Source organism: Neovison vison, chromosome X (assembly GCF_020171115.1).
Source record: "Neovison vison isolate M4711 chromosome X, ASM_NN_V1, whole genome shotgun sequence".
Taxonomy (NCBI): Eukaryota; Metazoa; Chordata; class Mammalia; order Carnivora; family Mustelidae; genus Neogale; species Neogale vison.
The window spans coordinates 54,744,887-54,771,718 of NC_058105.1; the positions used below are offsets into that span (position 1 = coordinate 54,744,887).

At 36.0% G+C, this 26,832-nt stretch overlaps 1 protein-coding gene across 1 annotated transcript in view; it reads right to left on the reverse strand.

Moving 5' to 3' along the window:
• Positions 1-617: 617 nt before the first annotated feature.
• FAM133A (family with sequence similarity 133 member A) overlaps positions 618-26,832 on the reverse strand; it is a 59,622-nt gene continuing 33,407 nt past the window's right edge. Inside the window, exon 2 of the mRNA XM_044234987.1 lies at positions 618-1,771. Coding sequence (XP_044090922.1) covers positions 952-1,695 — 744 coding nt within the window. The 5' untranslated portion in view covers positions 1,696-1,771 and the 3' untranslated portion in view covers positions 618-951. The remainder of the gene's footprint in view (positions 1,772-26,832) is intronic.

Genomic DNA, 26,832 nt, shown 5'->3' on the forward strand with positions numbered 1-26,832 from the left:
CTAGTAATGAAATATAGTAAGATTAGGAAATTACAAACTTGTATCCTAAGCATAAATCATATAAAAAGGATTACTGGTTATGTAGAATATCCCGGGATAATAAAAAATTAATAGTATAAAACATGCAAAATATTTCAGAATCTTTATTAATCAAAAAATACCAGGGTTTATTTAAAATGATTCCCCTCCAAAGGGTATCAAAGTTAATTCAAATAAGGTAACATTCTAATGCTAAACATTATTCAGTACTGTTGAAGTGGAGGTAAATTTCATAGAACTGGGGGCTTACTTATCCTTCCTGTCTTCTTGTTCACTTGAAGCAGCACACAACATTCCAGAACTTCACTAAATAAGAAAAGAATGGCTGCTGCACTGGCAAAAATAAGATGTGTAAATATCAAAGGCACACTATTCAGCTAGCCAAAGTGGTAGCGAACTCTTTTTCCCCCACAGCCCTTTCCCCATGTAAACTAAAGTTTATTAAGAAGTAAAATAAACTAATCTTCAAAAGTAAGGATTCTGAGACATCATTAATTATACACTTCAAAAATGTCAACTACAGCTGTCTGGATATTTCTGATTATATTTTAAAGATATATCCAAATTAGATATTTTTAAATTAGATAAATTTGGGGGCTCAAAATTATTATCTAAAACATTTTAATTCAATTCCAAATGTTTTAACTACTAGTATGAACAACAGGGTTTTAGCTCTCAGAAGAATTAACCATAGGAAGGGAAAACACACACACAAACAAAATTATATATTTATACTGCAGGCAATGGTTATGGCCCTTTCTGGCACAGTGGCATATGACTGGCACTCAGTCAGGAATAATTCTACAAACAAAGGGAAATTCATGCATTTTTAAAAATATTCCCTAACATTCACAGTTGATATTTCCTTAAATTCTTGCCTTTTTAAATAGGAAAATCTTATTTTTTTTCTTGTTATCCTGACTTGTGACTTGAACCCGACTTCTTTTTCTTCTTCTTACCATGTTTCTTGCGCTGTTTCTTCTTCTTCTTCTTTGCTTTTTCTGTTGATTTTTCTCGCTCTTCATGTCTTCTCTTCTTTTTTGCTTGCCCTTCCTCTTCGTAATCTGATTCCGATGAGGACTCTGATGATGAGGGTTTATCTTCAGGATAAGTCTTCTTTCTTTTTTTGCTGAGACTTCTAATATACTTTTCTTTCTCTGTGCCATCCTTTGACTTCTTTTTCTTTTTCACAGATTCCTTGGTCTCTAATTCAGATTCATATGTAGAGCTTTCTGATGATTTATATGAATGGTTCTTCTTTTTCTTTCTCTTTTTTCCTTGTTTTTTTTCCTCATTCTCAGAATCAGAACTGCTTGAAGAATCAGAGCTTGATGAAGAAGATGAAGACTGACAAGATTTCTTCTTTTTCTTTTTCTTTTTTTCTTTTTTTTTAGAAGAGCTCTCATTTCCACTCAATAATTTATCTCTACTTTTTTCTAATTCTTTTTTCCAATTCTCGTTCATTTTTTCTTCAAATTCAGCTAATGCCTTGGAGCCTTTCTTTTTATTTTCTAATTGTTTCTTCACTTCTTCCCAGGTGGGCCTTGGTCGATTCAGATAATCTTGTATTGTTGGGCCTGTAGATTGAGTCTGGCCCCTCCATCTGGCCATTGCTATAGGATTCATATAGGCCACTCGATTATCTCGCTTCCCCATGGTGCCTGATTGTTCCAAGAGCAGACTCTCAGTGCCAAGAAGAATAAAGATAAACTCTCTTTTGGTTCTTCACCTGCTGGTATATCAAGCATCCTGTTAGTATATCATCCTATTAGAGAAGCAGAAGGAATGTTACAAAATGCCTTTAATATGAGACAAAATAAACACATAAGCTTAATTGTTCATCAGTACCTATCAGTATAGTATAGTAGAAATTTTCAAAATCTTAGACCTTTGGAACAAAGAATATGCACATTTAAGACTTTTGCATACTTAAGATATTGTGGTATGAATATAACATACAGTATTTTTTATACCTCAGGTAAGGTTCTTACTTAATTTTTAAATAAATATTTCATTTTATATTATGTGATACTGCTTTTCTTTCTTTCATTTGGCTTTATGTAGTATAAAAAGAAATAAATTTCTATAGCTGAATTCTGTATGAGGCAGATCTCCTCCACCTTAACAAAGTGCAGCACAATCCACTCTGACAGAAATCTAGGAGTCATACCTGAGAAATCCTGTCCCTCAAGTCTTACATCTAATCCATTACTATATCCTGTTGTTTAAGCCTTGACAATAGGTCTCATATATATTCACTTTTCTCCAAATATATTGTATATTAGTACAGATGCCATCATCTTTCACTTGGACTACTAATCTCTATTATCAATTAAATATTATCTGCCAGGGACTGCTTAGTGTTTTGTAACAGATTACCTCATTTAATCTCTAGACTAACTCTATGAGGATGATTATATTATTATCCCTATTTCACAGATGAAGAAACTGAGTCTTAGAGAATTTGAGTAACTTGCATAAACTAACAGCTAAAAAATGTCCAAATTAGGATTTAAACCAAGGCAGCCTAACTCCAAACCCCGAACACCTAACGTAAACTATATTGTCTCTTTACATCAACCTCTTAATTGATACCTTTATTTCTACCCTTACTTTCTTCAACTCCAGCCCCACACTACAACCAGTAGGTCTTAAAATAATACAGTGGTTTTATATTTTAATGAGAATCAAATCCAGACTCCCATAAAAGTCTTATATGATCTATCTTGTTTCTTTTTATTAGTTTTTAAATTTTTAAAAAATATTTCATTTATTTATTTGGCAGAGAGAGAGAGAGAGAGAGAGCCCAAGTAGATGGAGCAGTAGGTAGAGCAGTAGGTAGAGGGAGAAGGAGAAGCAGACACCCTGTTGAGCAGAGAGCCTGATGTGGGGATCCATCACAGGACCCTGGGATCATAACCTGAGCTGAAGGCAGACACTTAACTAAGCCACCCAGGTACCCATCTCTCTTACTTTCATCACCCCTTTACTCAATTCTATCTTTTCTTATCTTCTCTTGGTTTCTGGAACATGATAAACTCCAAGCTTAGCCATCATGGCCCATGCTACCCCATTCTTCAGGTCTCAGCTTATTTATTTATTTGTATGTATGTATTTTTAGAGGGGGGCAGGCCAAAGGGAGAGAGAGAATCTTAAGCAGGTTTCATGCCCAGAGCAGAGGCCAATGTGGGGCTTGATCTCATGACCCTGAGATCATTACCTGAGCTGAAATAAAGAACTGGACACTTTCCAGAATGGCTGCACAAGCCTGCAGGACCCAGCAATTGCACTACTTGGGTATTTACCCCAAATATGCAGATGTAGCAAAAAGAGGGGCCACATGCACCCCAGTGTTCATAGCAGCAATGTCCACAATAGCTAAACTGTGGAAGGAGCCAAGATGTCTTTCAATAAATGAATTGGATAAAGAAAATGTGGTTCATATATACAATGGAATATTATTCAGCCATCAGAAAGGATGAATACCTACAATTTGCGTCAACATGCATGTAACTGGATGGTATTAGGCTAAGTGAAATAAGTCAAGCAGAGCAAGATAATTATCATATGGTTTCACTCATATGTGGAACATAAGGAATAGCACAGAGGACCAAAGTGGAAGAGAGGGAAAACTCAATGGGAAGAAATCAGAGAAGGAGACAAACCATGAGACTCTGGACTCTGGGAATGGTTACAGAAGGGAGGGGGGTGGGAGGATGGGTAACCGGGTGATGGGTATTAAGGAAGGCATATAATGTGAAGAGCATTGGGTGTTATATGCAACTAAGGAATCATTGAACACTACATCAAAAACCAATATGTTAGCTAACTGAACTAACTAACTAACAACTAACTAAATAAATAGAATGCTTAAGAAAAAAGTTGGATGCTTAACCCATGGAGCCACCCAGGTGCCCAGGTCTCTAAATGTCAATTCCTCCACAAAGAAACTATTAGGTGGAACTACATAAAATTGCCAATTATATGGGACAGAAACAGTTAAATACCAGCCACTTCGTAAATATTAACTTTATATTAAAGCATGTTGCCTTTGCACCTTCCCCCATACACATTATTCTGTATTACAGTTCCTTGTATCTTTTATGCACAACACTTATCAAACTGGGGATTACTTCATTTGTCTGGTTATTTGTGTGTGTGTGTGTGTGTGTGTGTGTGTGTGTGTGTCCACCACTAAATATAAGGCCAAGAAGAGTAAAGGCCATGTTTAATCTTTCTTATTCACCACAGTGCTTCTAGTATCTAGCATGCCATGTGGCTCACATTAAATATTCAATAAATATTGGTTCAGTAATAAACAAAAACATGGATAGATGGGTTTATGGCTCTGGGAGAAAGGGCATTTAGAGAAGCTTCCTAGAATTGGTGATGTCTATACAGGAGTTTTAAAGAATAAACGTTCACCCTGGAAATGAAGACATGAAGAACATTCCAGGCAGAGAAAACACAATGTGGGGGGGGGGGAGGGACAAAAAAACAGGAATATGAAAGAGCACCATGTGTTCATGTTGATGGAGCCTAAATTTCAAAAAAAAGCAATGGCTAGAAGTAAGGCTACATAGAGAGGAAATAGCCTGATCACAGAGCCCCTCTAAAATACATAGTTGTTAGGAAGCCAACAAAGTCCTTTAAAGAGAAGAAAAAGATGATCAGGTGTATCATAGTTTTTCTTGTCAGTCTCCATTCTGATTCTGACCCTTTAAATCAACCAAACATATCTACTCATCATAAACGCAATGTCACAGATGTTACAGTGACTCTTGGTGATAGTTTCCTGCATTTAATTGTTGTGTTCATGATATTATTCTCCTTCCCTTTCAGTTCTGTCCAGCTCCTCTTAGTTCTTTCAGGCATTTACATTCTGACTAATACTCTAAATATTTATCAGATATTATTGTTTCTCTGACCTTATAAAAAGCCCTTAAAAACTTTAGTTCATATTCAGCTTGCTGGTTCTCTCACTACTGGACACTTAGAATAGCATAATTCATTCTAACTTCAGTACCTTGAGACTTAGTCCTGACATCATCTAGAAAGACAGGCAAAGAGAAATTCATAAAAACTTTGGATGTGATGCTAAGGATGTTGGAATCCATTCTATGAGACTTAAAGTGAAGTTAATTGGGAGATAATGCTTATTTTAAATAGAATGATATGGCCATGTTTGAGTGTTTATGAAACAATTTTTATAGCATGGAAGTTGGATTGGATGCAAATAAGAATGAAGGCAATGAGATCACTTACGTATTCATGCAGACAGGAAGTGAAAGGGTCTAAAATAAAGTCAGTAGAATTTTGAATAGAGAGGGGAATATACATGAGAAATGTTGATGTGATTACACTAAAATTAATAACTAATTGCATACAAAGGGTGAGAATGAGAAAGTCTCACTTGTGAGACTAGATAAAAGGCAATGCCAATGATTGGATAAAGTAGGAAATGGCACAGACTTTCAGAAAAGGTCTACAATCAGTATTGGAGTCAAAGTTTGAGGTGCCTATGAGACATCTGAATGAAGCTGCATATAGAAAATTAGATGTATGGATGTTGGCGTTCTGGAATGTGACTTGAGTTAGACATGTAGGATTGGCAGTCACTGAGTGAAGGCTAAAGACATAAGAGAAAGTTAAATTACCTTGGGGAGATTTCAAATGAAAAAAGACTTGAGCACTGGATCCAATTTAACAAGAAGCAAGAGGTTGCCAGAGAGAGTGAAGCTTATAAATAAGACTTCAGAAAATTAGCTAGAATGTTAAGAGCTAGATTGCTATCAGAAAAAAAAGTAAGAGTTACAGAAACACACAGAAGGAGAATAAAGTTTCAAGGTGAAGACAATAATCTTCAAAGGTATCTGTTCATGGATTTAATTTGAGCAATTTTTAAATATAAATAAATTTGGAAAAAGCCTAAATGTCCATCAATAACAAACAGGTTTGGGGCTCCTGGATGGTTCAGTCATTTAAATGTCTGACTCTTGATTTTGGCTCAGGTCATGATTTCAGGGTCAAGGGACTGAGTCCTATGTTTGAGCCCCATGATTGAGCTCTGTGGTGAGCTTGGAGTCTGCTTGAGATTCTCTCTCCCTCTTCCTCTGACCCCCCTCTGTTCACATGCACTCTCTAAATACATACATACATGCATGCATACATACATACATAAAATTATTAAAAAATTAAAAAAACAGGTTATGTGAATTATAGTATACATATATAGTGGAATACTATATCTGCAACATATTGTTGAGTGAATAGTTTGTCAAATGTAAACAGTTATCTCTGCATATTGGGGAGGCATCATTTCCTTTTGTATGTTTTTCTATAATGTTTACATTTTCTACAATAAGCAGGTGTCATCTTTACTTTTTAAAAATCCAGAAAAGAAAAGATATCATGGACAATATTAAATATAGCAGACTGATTGAGTAAGAGAAAATCTGGAAGTATACATTATATTTAGCTATGAAGAAATCATTAGTAAACTTTGCTAATGGAATTTCAATTAAACATTGAGGGAAGAAGCCAGAAGACCACTGTTTAAAGACTTTAAGGACTAAATGAGAGGTGAGAAGGTAGAGATATAGAGTATATTCATTTGAGAAGAAAAAATAAAGAGAAAAGATGATAACTATCATGAAAGATGCAGGATTAAAGAAAATGTTTTTATGTTCTTTAATTTTTGTCACTGAAGAAACTTGGACATATTCACAGGATGACAAGAAGAATGGAGTGTAATGAGAGAGTTTTAAGAAGATAGAAAAGAGGGGCAAGTGGGTGACTCAGTAGGTTAAGCCTCTGCCTTCAGCTCAGGTCATGGTCTCAGGGTCCTGGAATCCAGCCCCACATAGGGCTCTCTGCTCAGTGGGGAGCCTACTTCCCCCCTCTCTCTGCCTGCCTCTCTGCCTATTTGTGATCTCTTTCTCTATGTCAAATAAATAAATAAAATCTTAAAAATAGAAGATAGAAAAGAGAGGGAATAATTAATGTGGCAAAACCATAGCGAAAGCAGAGAGGACTCAAAGTCATAAATAAGAGATGCCTCTTCTTGCAAGAACAGAGGCAAAGAATAAAGAAATGGTATAGGTGCAGGGCTTTTCTTTATTTTATTTTTTTTTTTTGTGGAAGGAGAAATTAAAGGGAAAAAGTTGAAGTATTTCTCACATAATGGCCTTCATTTTCACTTAGTGATACATGACAAGGTCATCTACTAAAATTAAGGTAGGTCGAGGTAAGTTTTGAGACCAATAACTAAAATTTGGAAAAACTGCAGAGGGGAATGAGAGAGGGTGCTGATACCAGATAAGTGTATGAGGGCTTCATACACTTTTCTTAGAAGATTAAGCACACTGAGAAAAAAGAAAAAGTCACACCAACAAAGTCTCTTGCTCAAATAATCTTTGCTTTAGAATTTAAAATACTTTGTTTATATTCCAGAAGAGAAACTTGATTTTCTGAATTTCTATTTATCTGTATGAAGTATGCTAATTTTGTATAGAGATCAGATACAAATTGTGACAGTCCTGCTGATAATTTGAGTATTATAATAATTAAATGTTCATTCATTGTCAAAATAATTCCCTTTTGATCTAGATAGGAGTTCAGATGGTAGAGTAGTAGGAGGACCTTATAGTTGTCTCATCCCTGGTACACAGCTAGATAAATACCAAATCATTCTGAACACCCAGGGAATCAATCTGAAGTAAAAGAACAAAATGCACAACTAGATGGAGGAAAAAGGCCACATAGTGGAAGGTAGGTGTGAAGATGGGATTTGGGGGAGAAAAGAATGGCTGATGCTTCAGAGGGGAAGGAGATCTGATCAGGGAGAAAGGAGAGAAAGAGAGAGACATACAGAGAGAAAGAGAGAGAGAGCGAGAGAGAGAGAAGGCATTGCACAAAAATACACTTCCCTAAAACCACTGACAGGGAAAACAAGAGGGGATGATAATCATAGGTTTTTACAAACAGCAGAGCTCAAAGTCTAAAGTTTTAGAAGTCTATGCCATTGCCAGGGTGGAGCCTGGCAGGTGTAGAAGTGCTCCAGTGGAAGAGGGCAGAGGCCTAGGAATGGAAAGCATGGTCTGAGGACCCCCTGGGATGCACTGGGAGAGATTTTTCCCCTTCTTGGGGTGGCACTGCCTTTCTAGGGACAAGAGGGCTGATAGGCACCACTGAGCTGCCCAGTTCATTAGCACAGGAGCAGAGGCAGCTGCTGAGGGCAGGTAATCTAGACACTAAGTCTTTGCTGCATCTTACTGTAAACTCTAAGGCCCTACATATTAGTGCAACTGCCCTTTTGGGACAAATCAACAATAGCCACACTGCAGGCTTCCCCCAGAAGTTCAGCACAGGTCTGTGAGATACCAGGTCCCTAAAGTTTGGAGTTTTGAAACCCAGTTAGCATGTTAGCATGCCCCACATAAAATATAAGAGCACTGAGGCACTCTGTGGGCAGATGGCTTGGACATAAATAGGGAGAAGACAGGGATCTGAGGGATGCTTGGGACAGAAAAGGGATGAATTCTTCACTCTTCTGCAAGGTCTTACTGAGTAGTGGCAGGCATAAACTCCCTGATCTGGGGATGAGAAACACAGCTGATGCCATTTTTACCCCTGTCCACCAGCATAGAAGGACTTCAGTGAGCAGCAGAGTGCCCACAGTGGAGACTTGAACCGCTTACACCAAGCTCCAACTCCTTGCATTCTGCAGATGCTTTCTTACTAGGGAAAGTGTGCCTGAAAGTCAAAGTAGCAGCAGGCCCCTCCCCCAGAATAATAGAACCAGCCCCCACACCCGTCAAGTCTACTCATCATAGAGCACTGCAAAACTTCAGCTTTAGGGGAAATATGATCAAGCCTCTTTTAACAAGCAGACCAAAACACACCTAGTTAAAATTCACCACACAGTGGATAAGGTTCAAACACTCCCCACTGCAGGCAAGGAAAAACTCTGCAGAGGACAGACATGAGGGAAACAGCAGCCAAAACATAAGAGCAGAGTGTACACCACATACACCAGAAACGTTTCCTGAAATATCAGGCCCTGGAAAGTATATGACCCCTTCTTAATATAGTCATTACTCTCAGGAGCAGTACACATAACAGGCTTTCCTAACATACAGAAGACACAGACTTAGACAAAAATGACAAGATGGAGGAATTCACCCCAGAAGAACAAGAGGTTATGGCCAGGAATCTAATCTAAACAGATACAAATAATATGTCTGAACAAGAATTTAAAACAACAATCATGGATATTAGCTAGGATTGAGAAAAGGATAAAGGACACGAGGGAGTTAATTACCACAGAGATAAAAGACCTAAAAATTAGTCAGGCTGAAACAAAAAAATACTATAACTGAGCTTCAAAACAAACTGGATGTAATAACTACAAGAAAAGAAGAAGCAGAGAAATGAATAAGTGATATGGAAGATAAAAATTATGGAAAAAGTGAAGCTGAAAAGAAGAGGGAGAGAAAAATACTGGATCATGTATGTAGACTTAGGTGAGTCAGCGACTACATGAAACATAATAACACTCATATCATAGGAGTTCCAGAAAAAGAAGAAAGGAAAAAAAGGGGCACAAGGTTTATCTGAGCAAATATAGCTGAAAATGTCCCTAATATGGGGAAGAAGAGAACTCCCATCAAAATCAACAAAACACAAAACACAGGCCAACAACAAGACATAATAAAATTTACAAAATACAAAGATCAGGAAAGAACCCTGAAAGCACAAGGAAAAGAAATCCTTACTCTACAAGGAAAAAAAATAAGTTTAGCAGCAGATCTCTGTATAGGAACTGTGTAGGCCAGAAGAGAGTGGCATTTCCCACATACTGAGTGGGAAAAATACAGTCAAGAATATTTTCTCCTTCAAGACTGTGATTCAGAACAGAAAGAGAGATAGAGTTTCTTAGACAAACAAAAACTAAAGGAGGCTGTGACATTAAATCAGCCCTGCAAGAAATATTAAAGGGAACTCTTTGAGTGCGAAAGAAAGGCCCAAAACAACAAAGACTTGAAAGGAACAGAGAAAATCTCCAGACACAATGACATTACAGGTAATACAATAGCACTAAATTCATATCTATCAATACTCTGAATGTAAATGAACTAAATGTTCCAAACAAATGACATAGGGTATTGGTATGGATAAAACAAAACAAAACAAAAAACAAACAAAAAACAAGACCTACAAGGTCTATCTTTTACCTACAAGAGATTCATTTCAAACCAAAAGCCACCTGCAGATAGAAAGTGAGGGAATAGAGAACCATTTATTATGCTAACAGAGATAAAAAGAAAGCTGTAGTAGCCATCCTTACAAAGTAGATTTTTAAAAAATATTTTATTTATTTATTTGACACAGAAAGAGAGATCACAAGTAGGCAGAGAGGCAGGCAGAGAGAAAGGGGGAAATGGGCTCCCCGCTGAGCAGAAAGCCCAATGTGGGGTTTTATCCCAGGACCCTGAGACCATGACCTGAGCCAAAGGCAGAGGCTTAACCCACCAAGCTAACCAGGCGCCCTGACAAAGTAGATTTTCAAAACAAAGATTGTAATAAGAGATGGAGAGGGGCACTATATCAAAACAAAGGGGTCTATCCAACAAAAAGATATAACAATTGTAAATATTTATGCCTAAAACTTGGGAGCACCCAAATTATACAAATCATTAACTGACAAACATAAAAATACTAACTGATAACAAGAAAATAATAGGAAACTTTAACATCCCACTTATAGCAATGGGCAAATCATCTAAGCAGAAAATCAACAAAGAAACAATGGCTTTGAATGACACACTGGACCGGAGGGACTTAACAGATATTTTCAGAACACCTTATCCTAAAGAAGCAGAATACACATTCTTAGACTGCACATGGAACATTCTACAGAATAAATCACATGCTGGGTCACAAATCAGGCCTACACAAGTACAAAAAGACTGAGAATATATCATGCATATTTTTGGACCACAGCACTATGAAACTTAAATTCAACAAGAAAAAAAAATTGGAAAGACCACAAATATATGGAGGTTACAGAACATCCTACTAAAGAATGAATAGGTTAACTAGGAAATTAAAGAGTAAATGAAAAAAAAATACACAGAAGCAAGCAAAAATGAAAAGACAACAGTCCAAAACGGTTGGGATGCAGCAACAGTAGTCCTCAGAGGGAAGTATATTGCAATACAGACCTACCTCAAGTATCAAGAAAAGTCTCAAATGTATAACCTAATCATACATTTAAGGAGCCACAAAAGGAAGGAAAAATTAAGCCTAAAGCAAACAGAAGAAGGGAAATAATAAAGATTAGAATAGAAATAAATAATATAGAAACAAAGTCACCTCAGTAGAACAGATCAATGAAACTATAGCTGGTTCTTTGAAAAAAATTACAAAACCGATAAACCACTAGCCATACTTATCAAAAAGAAAAGAGAAAGGACCCAAATAAATAAAATCATGAGTGAAAGAGGAGAGATCACAACCAAAACCATAGGAAAACAGTCATAAGATAATATTATGAAAATTATATGTCAATAAATTGGGCAATGTGGAAGAAACTGATAAGTTCTTAGAAACATATAAAGTACCAAAACTGAAAGACAAAGAAATAAAAATTTTAACAGAACCATAACCAGCAAAAGAGTGAATCAGTCATCAAAAATCTCTCAACAAATCAAAGTCCAGGGCCAGATGGCTTTCCAGGGGAATTTTATCAAACATTTACAGAATTAATACCTATTCTTCTGAAACTCTTCCAAAACATAGAAATGGAAGGAAAACTTCCAGACTCATTCTATGAGGCCAGCATTACCTTGATCCCCAAACCAAAGACCTGACTAAAAAGGAGAATCACAGGCTAATATCTCTGATGAACATGGATATAAAAAGCCTCAACAATATATTAGCAAATCGAATTCAACAGTACATTAAAAATATATTCACTATGATCAAGTGGGATTTACTCCTGGTTTGCAGAGTTGGTTCAATATTCACAAATCAATCAACGTGATATAAGAAATGATAACAACCACGTGATAATCTCGATAGTTGTGGAAATAGCGTCTGACAAACACAGCATCCATTTTGATAAAAGCCCTCAACTAATATATTGTAATATACACAACTAATATAATCCTTAGTGAGGTAAAACAAGAACTTTCCCTCCATGGTAAGGAAAAACACAAGGATGTCCACTCTCACTATTGTTATTTAACACATTTCTGGTAGTTATAGTGTCAGCAATCAGACAACAAAAAGAAATAAAATGTATCCAAATCAGGAAAGGAGAAGTCAAATACTCACTATTTGTAGATGACATGATACTCTATGTAGAAAACCTGAAAGACCAAAAAATTGCTAGAACTCACACACCCATTCAGCAAAGTCACAGGATACAAAATCAATGTACAGAAATCTGTTGCATTTCTAGACACCAATGATGAAGCAGCAGAAATAGAACTCAAGGAATCAATCCATTTCCCAATTGCACCAAAAAACGTAAGATCACTAAGACTAAACCTAACCAAGGAGGTGAAAGATCTGTACTCTGAAAACTACAGAACACTTATGAAAGAAATTGAAGAGGATACAAAGAAGTAGAAAAACTTTCCATGCTTATGGATTAGAAGAGCAAACATTATTAAAATGACTATACTACCCCAAGGAATCTACACATTTAATGCTATCCCTATCAAAATACCACCACCATTTTTCATAAAATTAAACAATCAATCTTGGAAAGCCTGGTTGGCTCAGTGGGTTAAGCCTCTGCCTTCGGCTCAGGTCATGATCTCAGAGTTCTGGGATCGAGCCCCGCATCAGGCTGTCTATTCAGCAGGGAGTCTGCTTCTCCCTCTCTCTCTCTGCCTGCCACTCTGCCTACTTGTGATCTCTCTCTCTGTCAAGTTAATAAATAAAAATCTTAAAAACAAACAAACAATCCTAAAAATCTGTATGGAACTACAACAGGCTCCAAATAACCAAAACAATCTTAAAAAAGAAAAGCAAAACAGAGGCATCACAAATCAGGATTTCAAGCTACATTACAAAGCTGTAATGATCATGACAGTATGGCACTGGCATAAAAACAGACACATAGATCAATGGAACAGAATAGAGAACCCAGAAATGAATCCACAACTATATGGTCAACTAATCTTCAACAAAACAGAAAAGAATATCCAGTTGGAAAAAGTCTTTTCAACAAATGGTGTTGGGAAAACTAGACAGCAACATGAAAAAGGATGAAACTTAACCACTTTCTTACACCATACACAAAAATAAATTCAAAATGGATTTAAGACCTATATATGAGACAGGAAATCATCAAAGTCCTTGAGAAGAATGCAGACAGCAACCTTTTTGACATTAGCCATAAAAATCTTACTAGTCATCTCCAGGGGCAAGGGAAACAAGATAAAAAATGAACTACTTGGACTTCAAGATAAAAAGCTTCTGCACAGCAAAGGAAAGAAACAAAAGTAAAAGGCAACCTTCAGAATGGGAGAAGAGATTTGAAAATGACATATCTGATAAAGGGTTAATATCCAAAATATATAAAGAACTTATTAAACTCAATATCAAAAAAACCCCCTAATAATCCAGTTAGGAAATGGGCAGGAGACATAAGTAGATCTTTTTCCAAATAAGACACCCAAATGGCTAACATATACACGAAAAGATGCCTAACATCACGGATCATCAGGGAAGTAAAAATCAAAACTACAATGAGTTATCACCTCAGACCTATTAGAATGGCTAAAATTATTAACTCACGAAAGCACAGACATTGGCAAGGATGCAGAGAAAAGGGAGTACTCTTACACTGTTAGTGGGAGTGTAAATTGGTGCAGCCACTCTGGAAAACAGTGTGAAGGTTCCTCAAGAAGTTAAAAATAGATCAACCCTAAGATCCAGCAATTTCACTACTAGGTATTAACCCAAAGGATAGAACCATGCTGATTAGAAGAGCACATGCATCCAAATGTTTATAGCAGCCATTATTAACAAATCAACGATAGCCAAATTATGGAAAGAGCTCAAATGTCCATCAATGGAGGAAAGGATAAAGGAGTTTGGAGTGTGTGTGTGTGGGTGGGGGTGTGTGTGTGTGTGTGTAATATACAATGGAATATACAATGGAATATCACTCAGCCATGAAAAAAATTGAAATCTTGCCATCTGCAGTGATCAGGATGGAGCCAGAGTGTATTATGTTAAGTGAAATAGGTCAGTCAAATAAAGAAAATAACATATTATTTCACCCATATGTGGAATTTACAAAACAAACAGATAAACATAGGGAAGGGGAAAAATATAAAGAGAGAGGGAAGTAAATCAAAAGAGACAAAACTATAGAGAATAAACAGGGTTGGTAGAGGGTGGTGGGTGGGGATGGGTTAAATGGATGATGGGTATTAAAGAGGGCACTTGTGATGAGCAGTGGGTGTTGTACATAAGGGTTGAATCACTAAATTCTACACCTGAATCCAATTTCACCATATACATTAACTATCTAGAATTTAAATAAAAACTTTAATAAAAATAAAAAATAAAAATAATGAAATAAAAAATAACCATAAAGAAATTATTTTGCAACATAAACAAACAAATAATTCCCTTTTGATCTTCTATTATGTACCAGACAGTATGTTGTCATGGAGATTATGGTCTAGTAAAACAGTAGCTATTACACAAATTTTAACAAAATGAGTATGTAATTATAATCATGATTAGAATGATGAAGGAAAAGTACAGGATGCTAGTGAAAGCTATAATGAGGACCTAGTTCAGAATGGAAGGTCAGTTCTCAGACCCTAACATATAATCTGTGACCTTATAGATAAATCAGAGCCAGTCAGATGAAAGAGTTGAACAGGAGGTAAGTAATAATAAAGCCAAAGTTGACTGAATATTCCAAGCAGAAGGAGTAACAGATGCTAAGGTCTTGAAGTGAAAAAGAAAAAGCCAAATACAATGCAAAATATTGACATTATTACACTCCTGAAAATCAGTTATCATATCATTTTCTCCTCCTTGAAAGTGATTGTATCTGTACTATTTTTCAATGAACATGTTCTGGTGAAAGTCAATATGAATTTTAGTTAATTAAATGCACATTTTAAAGTTTCACAATGTAATTCATATTGTAAATATCACCAAAATTAGTTACTTGAGAGAATTCCTCTATTTTAAAAATAATTTCATTAAATTTTCAGTGATATGTCTAACTGCAGACAAATTACCACAGACACATGTACTTCAATCGAAAAATCTTTCCAAATTAGTTGGTAATCACTCTGAGACTTAATCTGAAGCATCCAACTCTTCTGCAAAGGTCTGGACATTTGGATGAGGTTCCGATAAAAATAAACTTACATTCTTTGTCCACATTAGTTAAACTAAATTGAAATAACATTCTACTGGAATAAATTCCTCTTATAAAGTTACTGAAAGGATTTAAGATAGTATTGAATTTACTAAATTATTAAAAATCAATAGTCTAGGGGCTCCTGGGTGGCTCAGTGGGTTAAAGCCTCTGCCTTTGGCTCGGGTCATGAACCCAGGGTCCTGGGATAGAGCCCCGCATCGGGCTCTCTGCTCAGCAGGGAGCCTGCTTCCTCCTCTCTCTCTGCCTGCCTCTCTGCCTACTTGTGATCTCTGTCTGTCAAATAAATAAATAAAATCTTTAAAAAAAAAGAACAATAGTCTACACATACATGCTAACAATATCTTAAATTATCACAGTATGTTTTGCCATTCCACACTGAATATTATAGAGAGAACAGCTATAGAACAATCTAATTCATAGGCCAAATAAAAGATAGAGAGAGGGTTTATGAAGAAATTTAATGTTGCTTCACAATTTCTTGAAAATATCTAACTCAAGGAAGTGTATGTAACATGATATCCTTTCTTCTCAGTAAAACTCAAGCATGAGTCCATTCTATTTTAATTTTTAACATGTCTATTTTGAGAGAGGAATTACTACCTTTATTTTAACTGGGAACAATCTCATAGAAAACTATACTGTGCAATTGTACTACTGGGTATTTACCCCAAAGATATGGATGTAGTGAAAAGAAGGGCCATCTGTACCCCAAAGTTCATAGCAGCAATGGCCACAGTCGCCAAACTGTGGAAAGAACCAAGAGGCCCTTCAACAGACGAATGGGTAAAGAAGGTACGGTCCATATATACAATGGAGTATTATGCCTCCATCAGAAACGATGAATATCCAACTTCTGTATCAACATGGATGGGACTTGAAGAGGTTATGTTGAGTGGAATAAGTCAAGCAGAGAGAGTCAGTATATGCTCTGCTTACTTGCAGAGCATAAGGAATAACACAGAGAACATTAGGAGAAGGAAAGGAAAAGTGAATTGGGGGAAATTGGAGGGGAAGGTGAACCATGAGAGACTGTGGACTGAGAAACAAACTGAGGGTTTTGGAGGGGAGGGGAATGGGGTTTGGATGAGCCTGGTGGTGGGTATTAAGGAGGGCACATATTACATAGAGTACTGGGTGAGGAGCATAAACAATATATTTTGGAACACATACAAAAAATTAAATAAATAAATAAATAAATAAAATTTAAAAAGAAAACTATACTGTGTTGAAACCATGCTCCTCATGTGAATTCCCTCCAGCATACTTGTGTCATGGAACATTCATTGTTCTAAAGAAAAGGTACAGAATTTGAAATACTGCCTACTCCTTCTTTTCTTTATAGAACTGCCAAATAATAAAATATTATTTGTAATATTAAGGACGATAGCAAACAGCTTACAGCAGCAACAAAATACTGAAGATGCAAGAGATAAAATAGGAGGGAATGGTTTTAAGAGGGTAGAATTTCTAAGTATAAATTTTAGCTGTTTAAAGAAACGAGTATTTCACCCACTTATTTATGTTGATATAGTAACATTTTGTATTTTATATTAAGAAAACAAATCATTATTGTTTAGCTTTTATTCTAATGAAGTAAAATGCTTTCTAAAATTTTTATTAAAAAATTCAGTGTGATATAGCATACCATAATGTAATTATATATATTATGAATTCTACGTAGGAAAGGATATTTTTATTGAAGTATAGTTGACATACAATGTTATATTAGTTTCAGGTGCATAACAAGTGATTTGACAATTCTATACATCATACAGTGCTTACCACGGTAAATGTAGATAATATTTGTCATTATACAAATTTATTACAATATGATTATTTTCCTATGCTGTATTTTTCATCTCCATGGCTTATTTATTTTATAGCTGGAAGTTTGTACCTCTTTTTTTTTTAATTTTTTTTATTATATTTTTTCCAATTTATTTATTTTCAGAAAAACAGTATTCATTATTTTTTCACCACACCCAGTGCTCCAATATTTGATAGAGAACACAAGTAGGCAGAGAGGCATGCAGAGAGAAAGAGAGGAAGGGAAGCAGGCTCCCTTCCAAGCAGAGAGCCCGATGTAGGGCTGGATCCCAGGACTCGGGTATTATGACCTGAGTCAAAGGCAGAGGCTTTAACCCACTGAGCTACCCAGGCGCCCCTAGAAATTTGTACCTCTTAATCCCCCTTTTGCCCATCTCCCTACACTCTCTCCTCTGGCAACCATCAGTTTATTCTCTGTATTTATGAATCTGTTTGGTTTTTCTGCTCATTTGTTTTGTTTTTTTAGATTCTACTTGTAAGTGAAATCATGGTATTCTTTCTCTGTCTGACTTATTTCACTTAACATAATAGCCTCTAAGTCCATCTATGTTGTCACAAATGACAGGACTTCACTCCTTTTTATGGTTAGTATTTCATTTTACACACACACATACATACACACATACACACACACAGCTTTTTTTATCCATTAATGGATGCTTTAATTATCAATGGACACTTAAGTTACTTACATATGTTGGCTTTTGTAAAAAATACTACAATAAACAGGGGTACATATATATTTTCAAATTAGTGTTTTTGTTTTCTTTTCTGGGTGAAATACCCAACAGTGGAATTACAGGATCGTATGCATTTTTATTTTTAATTTTTTGTGGAACCTCCATACTGTTTTCCATTGTGGCTGCAGCAATTTACATTCTCACCAACAGTGCACAAGGGTTCCTTTTTCTCCACATCCTTGTCAACATTTGTTATTTCTTTCTCTCTCTCTCTTTTTTTTTAATAGTAGACATTTTGACTGGTAGGAAGGAAGTGATATCTTCTTGTGGCTTTGATTTGCATTTCCCTGATGATTAGTGATGCTGTGCATCTTTTCATGTGTCATTTGGTCATCTGTATTTCTTCTTTGGAAAAATGTCTATTCAGGTCCTCTGCCCATTTTTTAAATAATTTTTTAAAGATTTTATTGATTTCTTTGGCAGAGACAGATCACAAGTAGGCAGAGAGGCAGGCAGAGAGAGAGGAGGAAGCAGGCTTCCTGCCGAGCAGAGAGCCTGATGCGGGGCTTGATCCCAGGACCCTGGCATCATGACCTGAGCCGAAGGCAGAGGCTTTAACCTACTGAGCCATCCAGGCACCCCTCCTCTGCCCATTTTTAAATCAGATTATTTGTTTTGTTTTTGTGTGTGTGAGTTGAGTTGTATAAATTCTTTAGATACTTTGCAGATAAACTCCTTATTGGATATATCATTTGCAAATATCGTCTCCCATTCTGTGGGTTGCCTTTTCATTTTGTTGATGGTTTTCTTCACTTTGAAAAATCCTTTTTATCTTGATATAGTCCCAACAGTTTATTTTTGCTTTTGTTTCCATTTCCTGAGTAGACATTCAGAAAAATCTCGCTAAGGCCAATGTCCAAGAGATTACTGCTTATGTTTTGCTTTAGGAGTTTCATGTTTTCAGGTCTTACATTTAGGTCTTTAATCCATTTTGAGTGAAATGCTTTCTTAAAACATTTTTTTAGGATATTTTTAGATTTACAGAAATGTTGCAATTCATATCTTCTGTACCCAGTTTTCCTTATTTAATATCCCACATTAATTTGGAACACTTGTCACAATTGATGAGCCAATACTGACATATTTATGTCAACTAAAGTCCATTATTTATTCAAATTCCCTTAGTTTTTGGCTAATGCCATTTTTATGTTCCAGGAACCCATCCAGGATACCACATTATATTTAGTCACCATGTCTCCCAGGCTCCTCATGATTATGTAAGTTTCTAAGAATTTCCTTGGTTTTGATGACCTTGACTGTTTTGAGTAGTACTGATCAGACATTAGAATCCTCTTCAATTTGGGCTTGTCTGATGTTTTTCTCATTGCAGGAGTTAGGTTTAAAGTTTTTAGAAGAAAGAACACAGATAAGGAACCATTCTTACTACATTATATCGAGAGTACATATGTTGATCACCTGACTGAGGTAGTGTTTATCCTATTTCTCCACAGTAGATTACCTTCCTTTTCCATGCTCTATCACTTGAAGTCACTTTGTGCAGCCCACACCTGAAGAATGGAGACTTATGCTCCACCTCCTTGTTGGAGTAGTATCTATATAAATTATTTGAAATTTATGTGTGTAGGAGATTTGTCCATTCATAACCACTGATTTATTTTTTTCAATCATTTATTTGTGTCAGTATAGATGAAGAGTATTGATTTTATAGTTTGGGTAATATTTCAGTGTTACTTTATTCTGTTGCTGAAACAGTTCTAGTTTTGGCCTTTGGGAACTCTTTTGGTTGGCTCCTATGTCCTTTTTCCTATTGACTGCCCTCATCATTTTGTTTCTTTTCTTTTCGTTTCTTTGTTTCGAATTTTTATTTGAATTCCAGTTAGTTAGCATATAATGTGATATTGGTTTTGGAGTAGAATTTAGTTATTTATCCCTTACAAGTAACATTCAGTGCTCACAAAAGTGCCCACCTTAATACCCATCACCCATACATCCCAGTCCCCACTCATCATTTTGGTTATTAAGCACTCCCTATTTTCTGGCTAAGATGCTCAAAAATCATTTTGCATATCCCCCGTATTAGCCGTAGACTCCTATCAGGGTATCGTTGCATTAGACCCTCTTAGCAGACAGGGCTAGGAAATATAGGAAGTGGTTTTATTTCATCCAATCATATATGAAGTTTGAAATAAATACATGACACCTGTATAATGAATATAAATTATTTACAGATAATGTGCAGAATAGTTTGTTGACTATAATGTGACATCTAGGTGATAGGACTGAGTCATCATCAACAGAGTCCATGTTGTGATTATTTCTTGATTAATAGCAAGGAGCTCTACTGTGTATTTCCGAAATTGCTTGAAAAGTCTAAAAGTCTAAAGAAAAAAGCACCTCAGAAGAACTAGCTCTGCCCCTTTAGCATTTTGCCCTAGTGAAGAAGCCATGGAGAGAATAATGGTATTGTTTATAGTGCTAGTGTCAGTGTTTTAAGAAACTTTATGTAGAAAGCCATTATATACATAAGTACCAAATTCAACCACGGATTTTCTAATAAAATGCATTTGGTAAGTTTTGGATGCTCACTAGCAAATTTCTCAAGTCTTCCTTGACAACAAATTTTGTCCTACAATGTGTGTTTAGATACAAGGTGTGGGCTATACATGGAGTAACCAAAATGTCCTATTAACACTGAAGATTCCAGTTCTTCTATTCAAGGAGTTCTCTTACATAAACCAAACCTAATTGGATACTAGTTTCTTTCCATCTGCATGATGGCTCCAATGAAAATATACTCCCAAAATAGGGTTAGCCACATATCTTCTCTGTACTAATCCAGTTTCTATTCATTTAACAAATGTCTCACAATATGAATTTTGAAGAAACCCTTGACAAGACCCTTGACAAGATCCCTTAAGTCCCAGAGCTTATTAAGTCAGTGTATTTTAGCATTAAACATCTAAAATCTATTTTGTTCATATCTGACCAGAGTGTAAATGGAATATCATTCATATATTAGACTTTAAAAGTGAGATAGGCATGTACCTTTCATAGTCCTTATAATTTAATAAATATTTTAGTGCTAAAAGTGATGTATTTTATATTAGAGAATCATAAGATGCTTCCTGAGGCAATACACTGTGTATCCAAAGTGATCTACAGTCTAAAATCTGTTAACTTTTCCCTAGGATCTAGTTGTACCAGATTACACCTGTTATCTCTTCTAACAGCTTATAAACAAAAATAAGGCCCTAAACATAGGAAGCAAAATACCAGGGGAACTTCTTACTTTTTTGTCAGAGAGCACAGTTCAAAGATACATCTATTTATGCATGGTTTTAAGTAGTCTTACTTGGTTTTCATGAATCAGTGCGTCAATCACTACCTTCCATAACCTGCCACCCTAACACAATTTTTAAAATGTATTTTTAAAAAGAGAATAGATAATTTGATGTAATCTGTGTATATGAATATAATGGCTGTTAAATAGCATAGAGCATCACAGTTATTTACTGAAGCTGGCTACATTTAAATGAGTCACATTTCTTTTCATATTAGAAATGACAACATAATCTCTTTGATATCAGCCACAGCAACTTCTTTCAAGATACATCTCCAAAGGCAAAGGAAACAAAAGCGAAAATAAACTTCTGGGACTTCATCAAAATCAAAAGCTTCTGCACAGCAAAGGAAACAGTCAACAAAACAAAGAGGCAACCCACGGAATGGGAGAAGATATTTGAAAATGACAGTACAAACAAAAGGTTGATATCCGGGATCTATAATGAACTCCTCAAACTAAACACACATGAAACAGGCAAACACATCAAAAAATGGGCAGAAGATATGAACAGACACTTCTCCAATCAAGACATACAAATGGCTATCAGACACATGAAAAAATGCTCATCATCATTAGCCCTCAGGGAGATTCAAATTAAAACCACATTGAGATATCACCTTACACCAGTTAGAATGGCCAAAATTAACAAAACGGGAAACAACATGTGTTGGAGAGGATGTGGAGAAAGGGGAACCCTCTTCCACTGTTGGTGGGAATGCAAGTTGGTGCAGCCTCTTTGGAGAACAGTGTGGAGATTCCTCAAGAAATTAAAAATAGAGCTTCCCTATGACCCTGCAATTGCACTCCTGGGTATTTACCCCAAAGACACAGATGTCGTGAAAAGAAGGGCCATCTGTACCCCAGTGTTTATAGCAGCAATGGCCACGGTCGCCAAACTATGGAAATAACCAAGATGCCCTTCAACGGATGAATGGATAAGGAAGATGTGGTCCATATACACTATGGAGTATTATGCCTCCATCAGAAAGGATGAATACCCAACTTTTGTAGCAACATGGACGGGACTGGAAGAGATTATGCTGAGTGAAATAAGTCAAGCAGAGAGAGTCAATTATCATATGGTTTCACTTATTTGTGGAGCATAACAAATAGCATGGAGGACAAGGGGCATTAGAGAGGAGAAGGGAATTTGGGTAAATTGGAAGGGGAGGTGAACCATGAGAGACTATGGACTCTGAAAAACAATCTGAGGGGTTTGAAGTGGCGAGGGGGTGGGAGGTTGGGGTACCAGGTGGTGGGTATTATAGAGGGCACGGCTTGCATGGAGCACTGGGTGTGGTGAAAAAAAAATGAATACTGTTTTTCTGAAAATAAATAAATTGGAAAAAAAAAAGAAAAAAAAAAGAAATGACTACATATGCATAGTTCCTAAAAATTCAAATGCCAGTGCATTTAGACTTCTTTGTTACAATAACTAAATTATGATATTTATTGGGAACAATAGTAAGCTGTGCTTGGAAGCATCACAAACTAAGAATTTGTATTTGTATTGGCATTGCTTTATCATGCCAGATTCAAAGGGTACTATATTTCCATGACTTATATAATATGAATATCCACGTGGAAAAATGACTCAGTTTTCACCCTCAGGGAACGACAAAAATGTATCTCAATTCCAGGAAGAAGACTGAAGAAGGGTTGGGTTGATGAAGCACATAAAATATCTTAGGAAAATTCACTAGGCAGGCTATATTAACTTCACACATGCAGCAAATCACCATTAGAATTCATTATCATTAGAGTTGAAGGCCTAGCTCTTCCATTCAGTTGTTGAATGCTCTCAGACAAATCATATAACCTCTCTGTGTCTCAGTTCTTATTTCTGAAAGTTGAGTTGATATATGATCATTTACAACTTCATTCCCTGCCCCCAGGTTCAAATGGAATACTCTTTGGCTACCATTCACTGTTCATGGTGAATACTAAAGAGTGAACTGAATATTCACCATAAACAGGAACTCTTCCAAGTAGTTTACATGGCTTATTTCATTTGATTCTCACTACCGCATGAAGTAGATACTATTATTTTCCCCATTTGATAGATAAGGAAACTCATTCTCAGGAAGGTTAAGTAAAATGTCTGTCTCCTAGCTAGTAAGTGTTAGAACCAAAATTAGACCCCTATGAGTCTGATTTAAAACTTGCATTTTTCAAGAAAGTTGTACCATGAAAAGTAGCTGCAAATTCTCACTGAGAACTCTAATGAAAACATTATGGTGTTATATGCAAAAATGCATTTTTGAACACTACATCAGGAACTGATGATGTACTAAAAAAAAGAAATGCAAGTGAAAATAAAAGTGTACATTACGGAGGTGATAAGGCTGGGGAATAAAGGAAGTGAATGAAAGGCACTGATGCCAGGATAGAGGTTGCTTCTAAGTAAAAAAGAAAGGGAATGTGATCAGGAATGGACATATAGAGGTCTGCCAGAATGCTAGTATGTTCTATTTCATTACTTGGATGGTGACTACGTATGTGTTTATTCATTATAATTTCTTAAACTCTTATATGTTTTATATACTCTGTTGTATATGTAATGTTTCATTGTAAAACAATTTAACTGAAAAATTAAAATAAAAAGTAGTTCATTTCTATAAAGCTATGAGAAGGAACTCAAACTCTGCTTCATGAGAAAACTAAAGCCTGAAACAATCACTGTCATCAAAATGTTTTGAAAACCCTGTAAGAAAGACGAACAGTGTTCTGTGGATAGACAGTGGTGATAGAAGCACACAATGAGAAAATACTAATGCTACTGAACTGTATGCTTACAAATGGTTAATGTAGCAAATTTTATGTTACGTAAAATAAAATAGCTTTAAAAAGAAAATATGAGGGGCGCCTGGGTGGCTCAGTGGGTTAAAGCCTCTGCCTTTGGCTTAGGTCATGATCCCAGGGTTCTGGGATCAAGCCCCATGTCGGGCTCTTTACGTTGCAGAGATCCTGCTTTCTCCTCTCTCTCCCTGCCTGCCTCTCTGACTACTTGTGATCTCTGCCAAATAAATAAATAAAATCTTTAAAAAAAAGAAAATATGATTATTATTTGAAGCTGTTCTTCTATCCCTCAAGTTTAGAAGGTCGCAGGACAAGTACTTACTTCAATGGTCAGAAAAGAGTCTACTGTCAAATTTTATTATTTGAATTGGTTGATACTATAAGTTTCTATAAACTAGAACAACTTGAAGTGGCAGTTCCACTAATTTGTCAAATCTATCTAAAATTTTCAGATACATGAAGCATAAATCTCTCATGGGGTCTGGGTGGGGATGAGAGCCTAGCCTACACTAATCAGCATTTTTTTTCCTGCATTAGCATGTGGCTGGATACAACTAAATTTTGTGATAACAAGGATAACTTGAGAAATTGGAAATGCATAGAAAACTCAAAAACACCACGTAAGCTATTAAGTTCAACTTCTTTTCTTACCCAACCTGACGATCACCAGAACAGTTAAAATGGACTAATTCAAGTTTTCCCTTCTCTTTTCACTTGCAAGTGTGGGGATGCCTAAGGAACAGTGTTTAGTACCAGAAGCAAAAAAGGAGATGGAAACTATCCAAATCAGCCCGGGTGATCGATAAATTCCACTAACAGTTTCTTCCTTTTATATTACAGGTTACTTACTACTTATCTCTGTTTCTTTGCACAGCTGTATATGTTTCTGCCATTTCTATTTATAGATTGTCATTCATTTTCTCTCTTTTTTTTGACTTTTTAAATTTTTTTAAATTTATTTTCAGTGTACCAGAATTCATTGCTTATGCACCACACCTAGTGCTCCATGCAATACATGCCCTCTCTAATACCCACCACCAGGCTCACCCAACTTCCCACCCCCCGCCCCTTCAAAACCCTCAGATTGTTTTTCAGAGTCCATAGTCTATCACGGTTTATCTCTCCCACCAATTTCCTTCAACTCCCTTCTCCTCTCCATCTCCCTACGTCCTCCATGTTATTTGTTATGCTCCGCAAATAAGTGAAACCATATGATAATTGACTCTCTCTGCTTGACTTATTTCACTCAGCATAATCTCTTCCAGTTCCATCCATGTTGATACAAAAGTTTGGTATTCATCCTTTCTGATGGAGGCATAATACTCCATAGTGTATATGGACCACATCTTCCTTATCCATTCATCTGTTGAAGGGCATCTTGGTTCTTTCCACAGTTTGGAGACCGTGGCCATTGCTGCTATGAACATTATAGATTGTCATTTCTAATTTCTTTTTCCCTCCATGAACTGAAGATCCATAAATAATAAAGGCATAGCATTGCCCTGACTACCATGCTCTATTTACTGTTTGGCATATATCCTGAGTCAAAGAATTTGCTAAGTTGACACATAACAACATTTAATATCATTATTTTTGCCCATTTATTATATCATTACCAGTTGTCATACAGTATTCAGAAATACAGCAACGTTTGACACTAGGAAGTCAGCTACTTTTACCTAGACTCCCTTGAATCTTTTTGACCATTTGACTGACACTGAAATAATTTGCCTATATAATTGCCTAAATTAGAAATCTGAAGATTCAAGTAACTTTGCTTGATTGATTTGTTTGATTTACTACAAACTCAATAACTCCAGATAACTTTTTCTCTATGGAAAAAGTCTATCTAACCTGAAATTGTTCAACAGCCTTGAATATGACTGTACTGATTATTTAATGAAATCCCTTAAATCTTATAATAAACAGTCCTACCAAAACCTTAAATCTATTGGGCTTAATTTATTTTAAAATATTTGAGCATGAAATTCCTTATCATGGAAATCAACTTGATACCTTAAAAAGTAGAGGAACATCTAAAATGTTTATGACATGTTAAAATGGAAGAAAGCCTGCTTTTCACCAGTTCAAATTACTGGCTTAGAAAATAAATAATGGGGGGCACTTGGTGGCTCAGTCTGTTAAGCACTGGCCTTTGGCTCAGGTCATGATCCTGGGGTCCTGGTATCAAGCCCCTCATTGGGCTCCCTGTGAAGTGAGAAGTCTGCTTCTCCCTCTCCCTCTGCCTGGTGCTCACCCCTGCTTGTGCTCTCTCTCTGTCAAATAAATAGATAAAATCTTTTTAAAAAATAGAAAATAAATCATGGATCCATAAATTTATTCTGACTATACTAAAATTTAAAATATCTTAAACTAAGGTTTAATCTATATGGCAGAAATACATAACCCTATGTATACATAGGTTATAAATCTATATGGCAGAAATATATAACCCATGAGACAGGCACTGATGTTAAACAAGACAGATCAAGTCAATGATTTCATGGGGCATACATTTTAGAAGAGGAAGGCAATTTAAAAATTTGGGCTTTATTCCAAATATGTCATAATGCATCTCATCGAGACTTTAATAGAAGACACTGTGTGGGGGATATAAAGAAACAAGTTAAATGACACAATGAGGAAACACTCAGATGAAACCAAAATGTGGGACAGTCTATAAAACAAACAGCTGG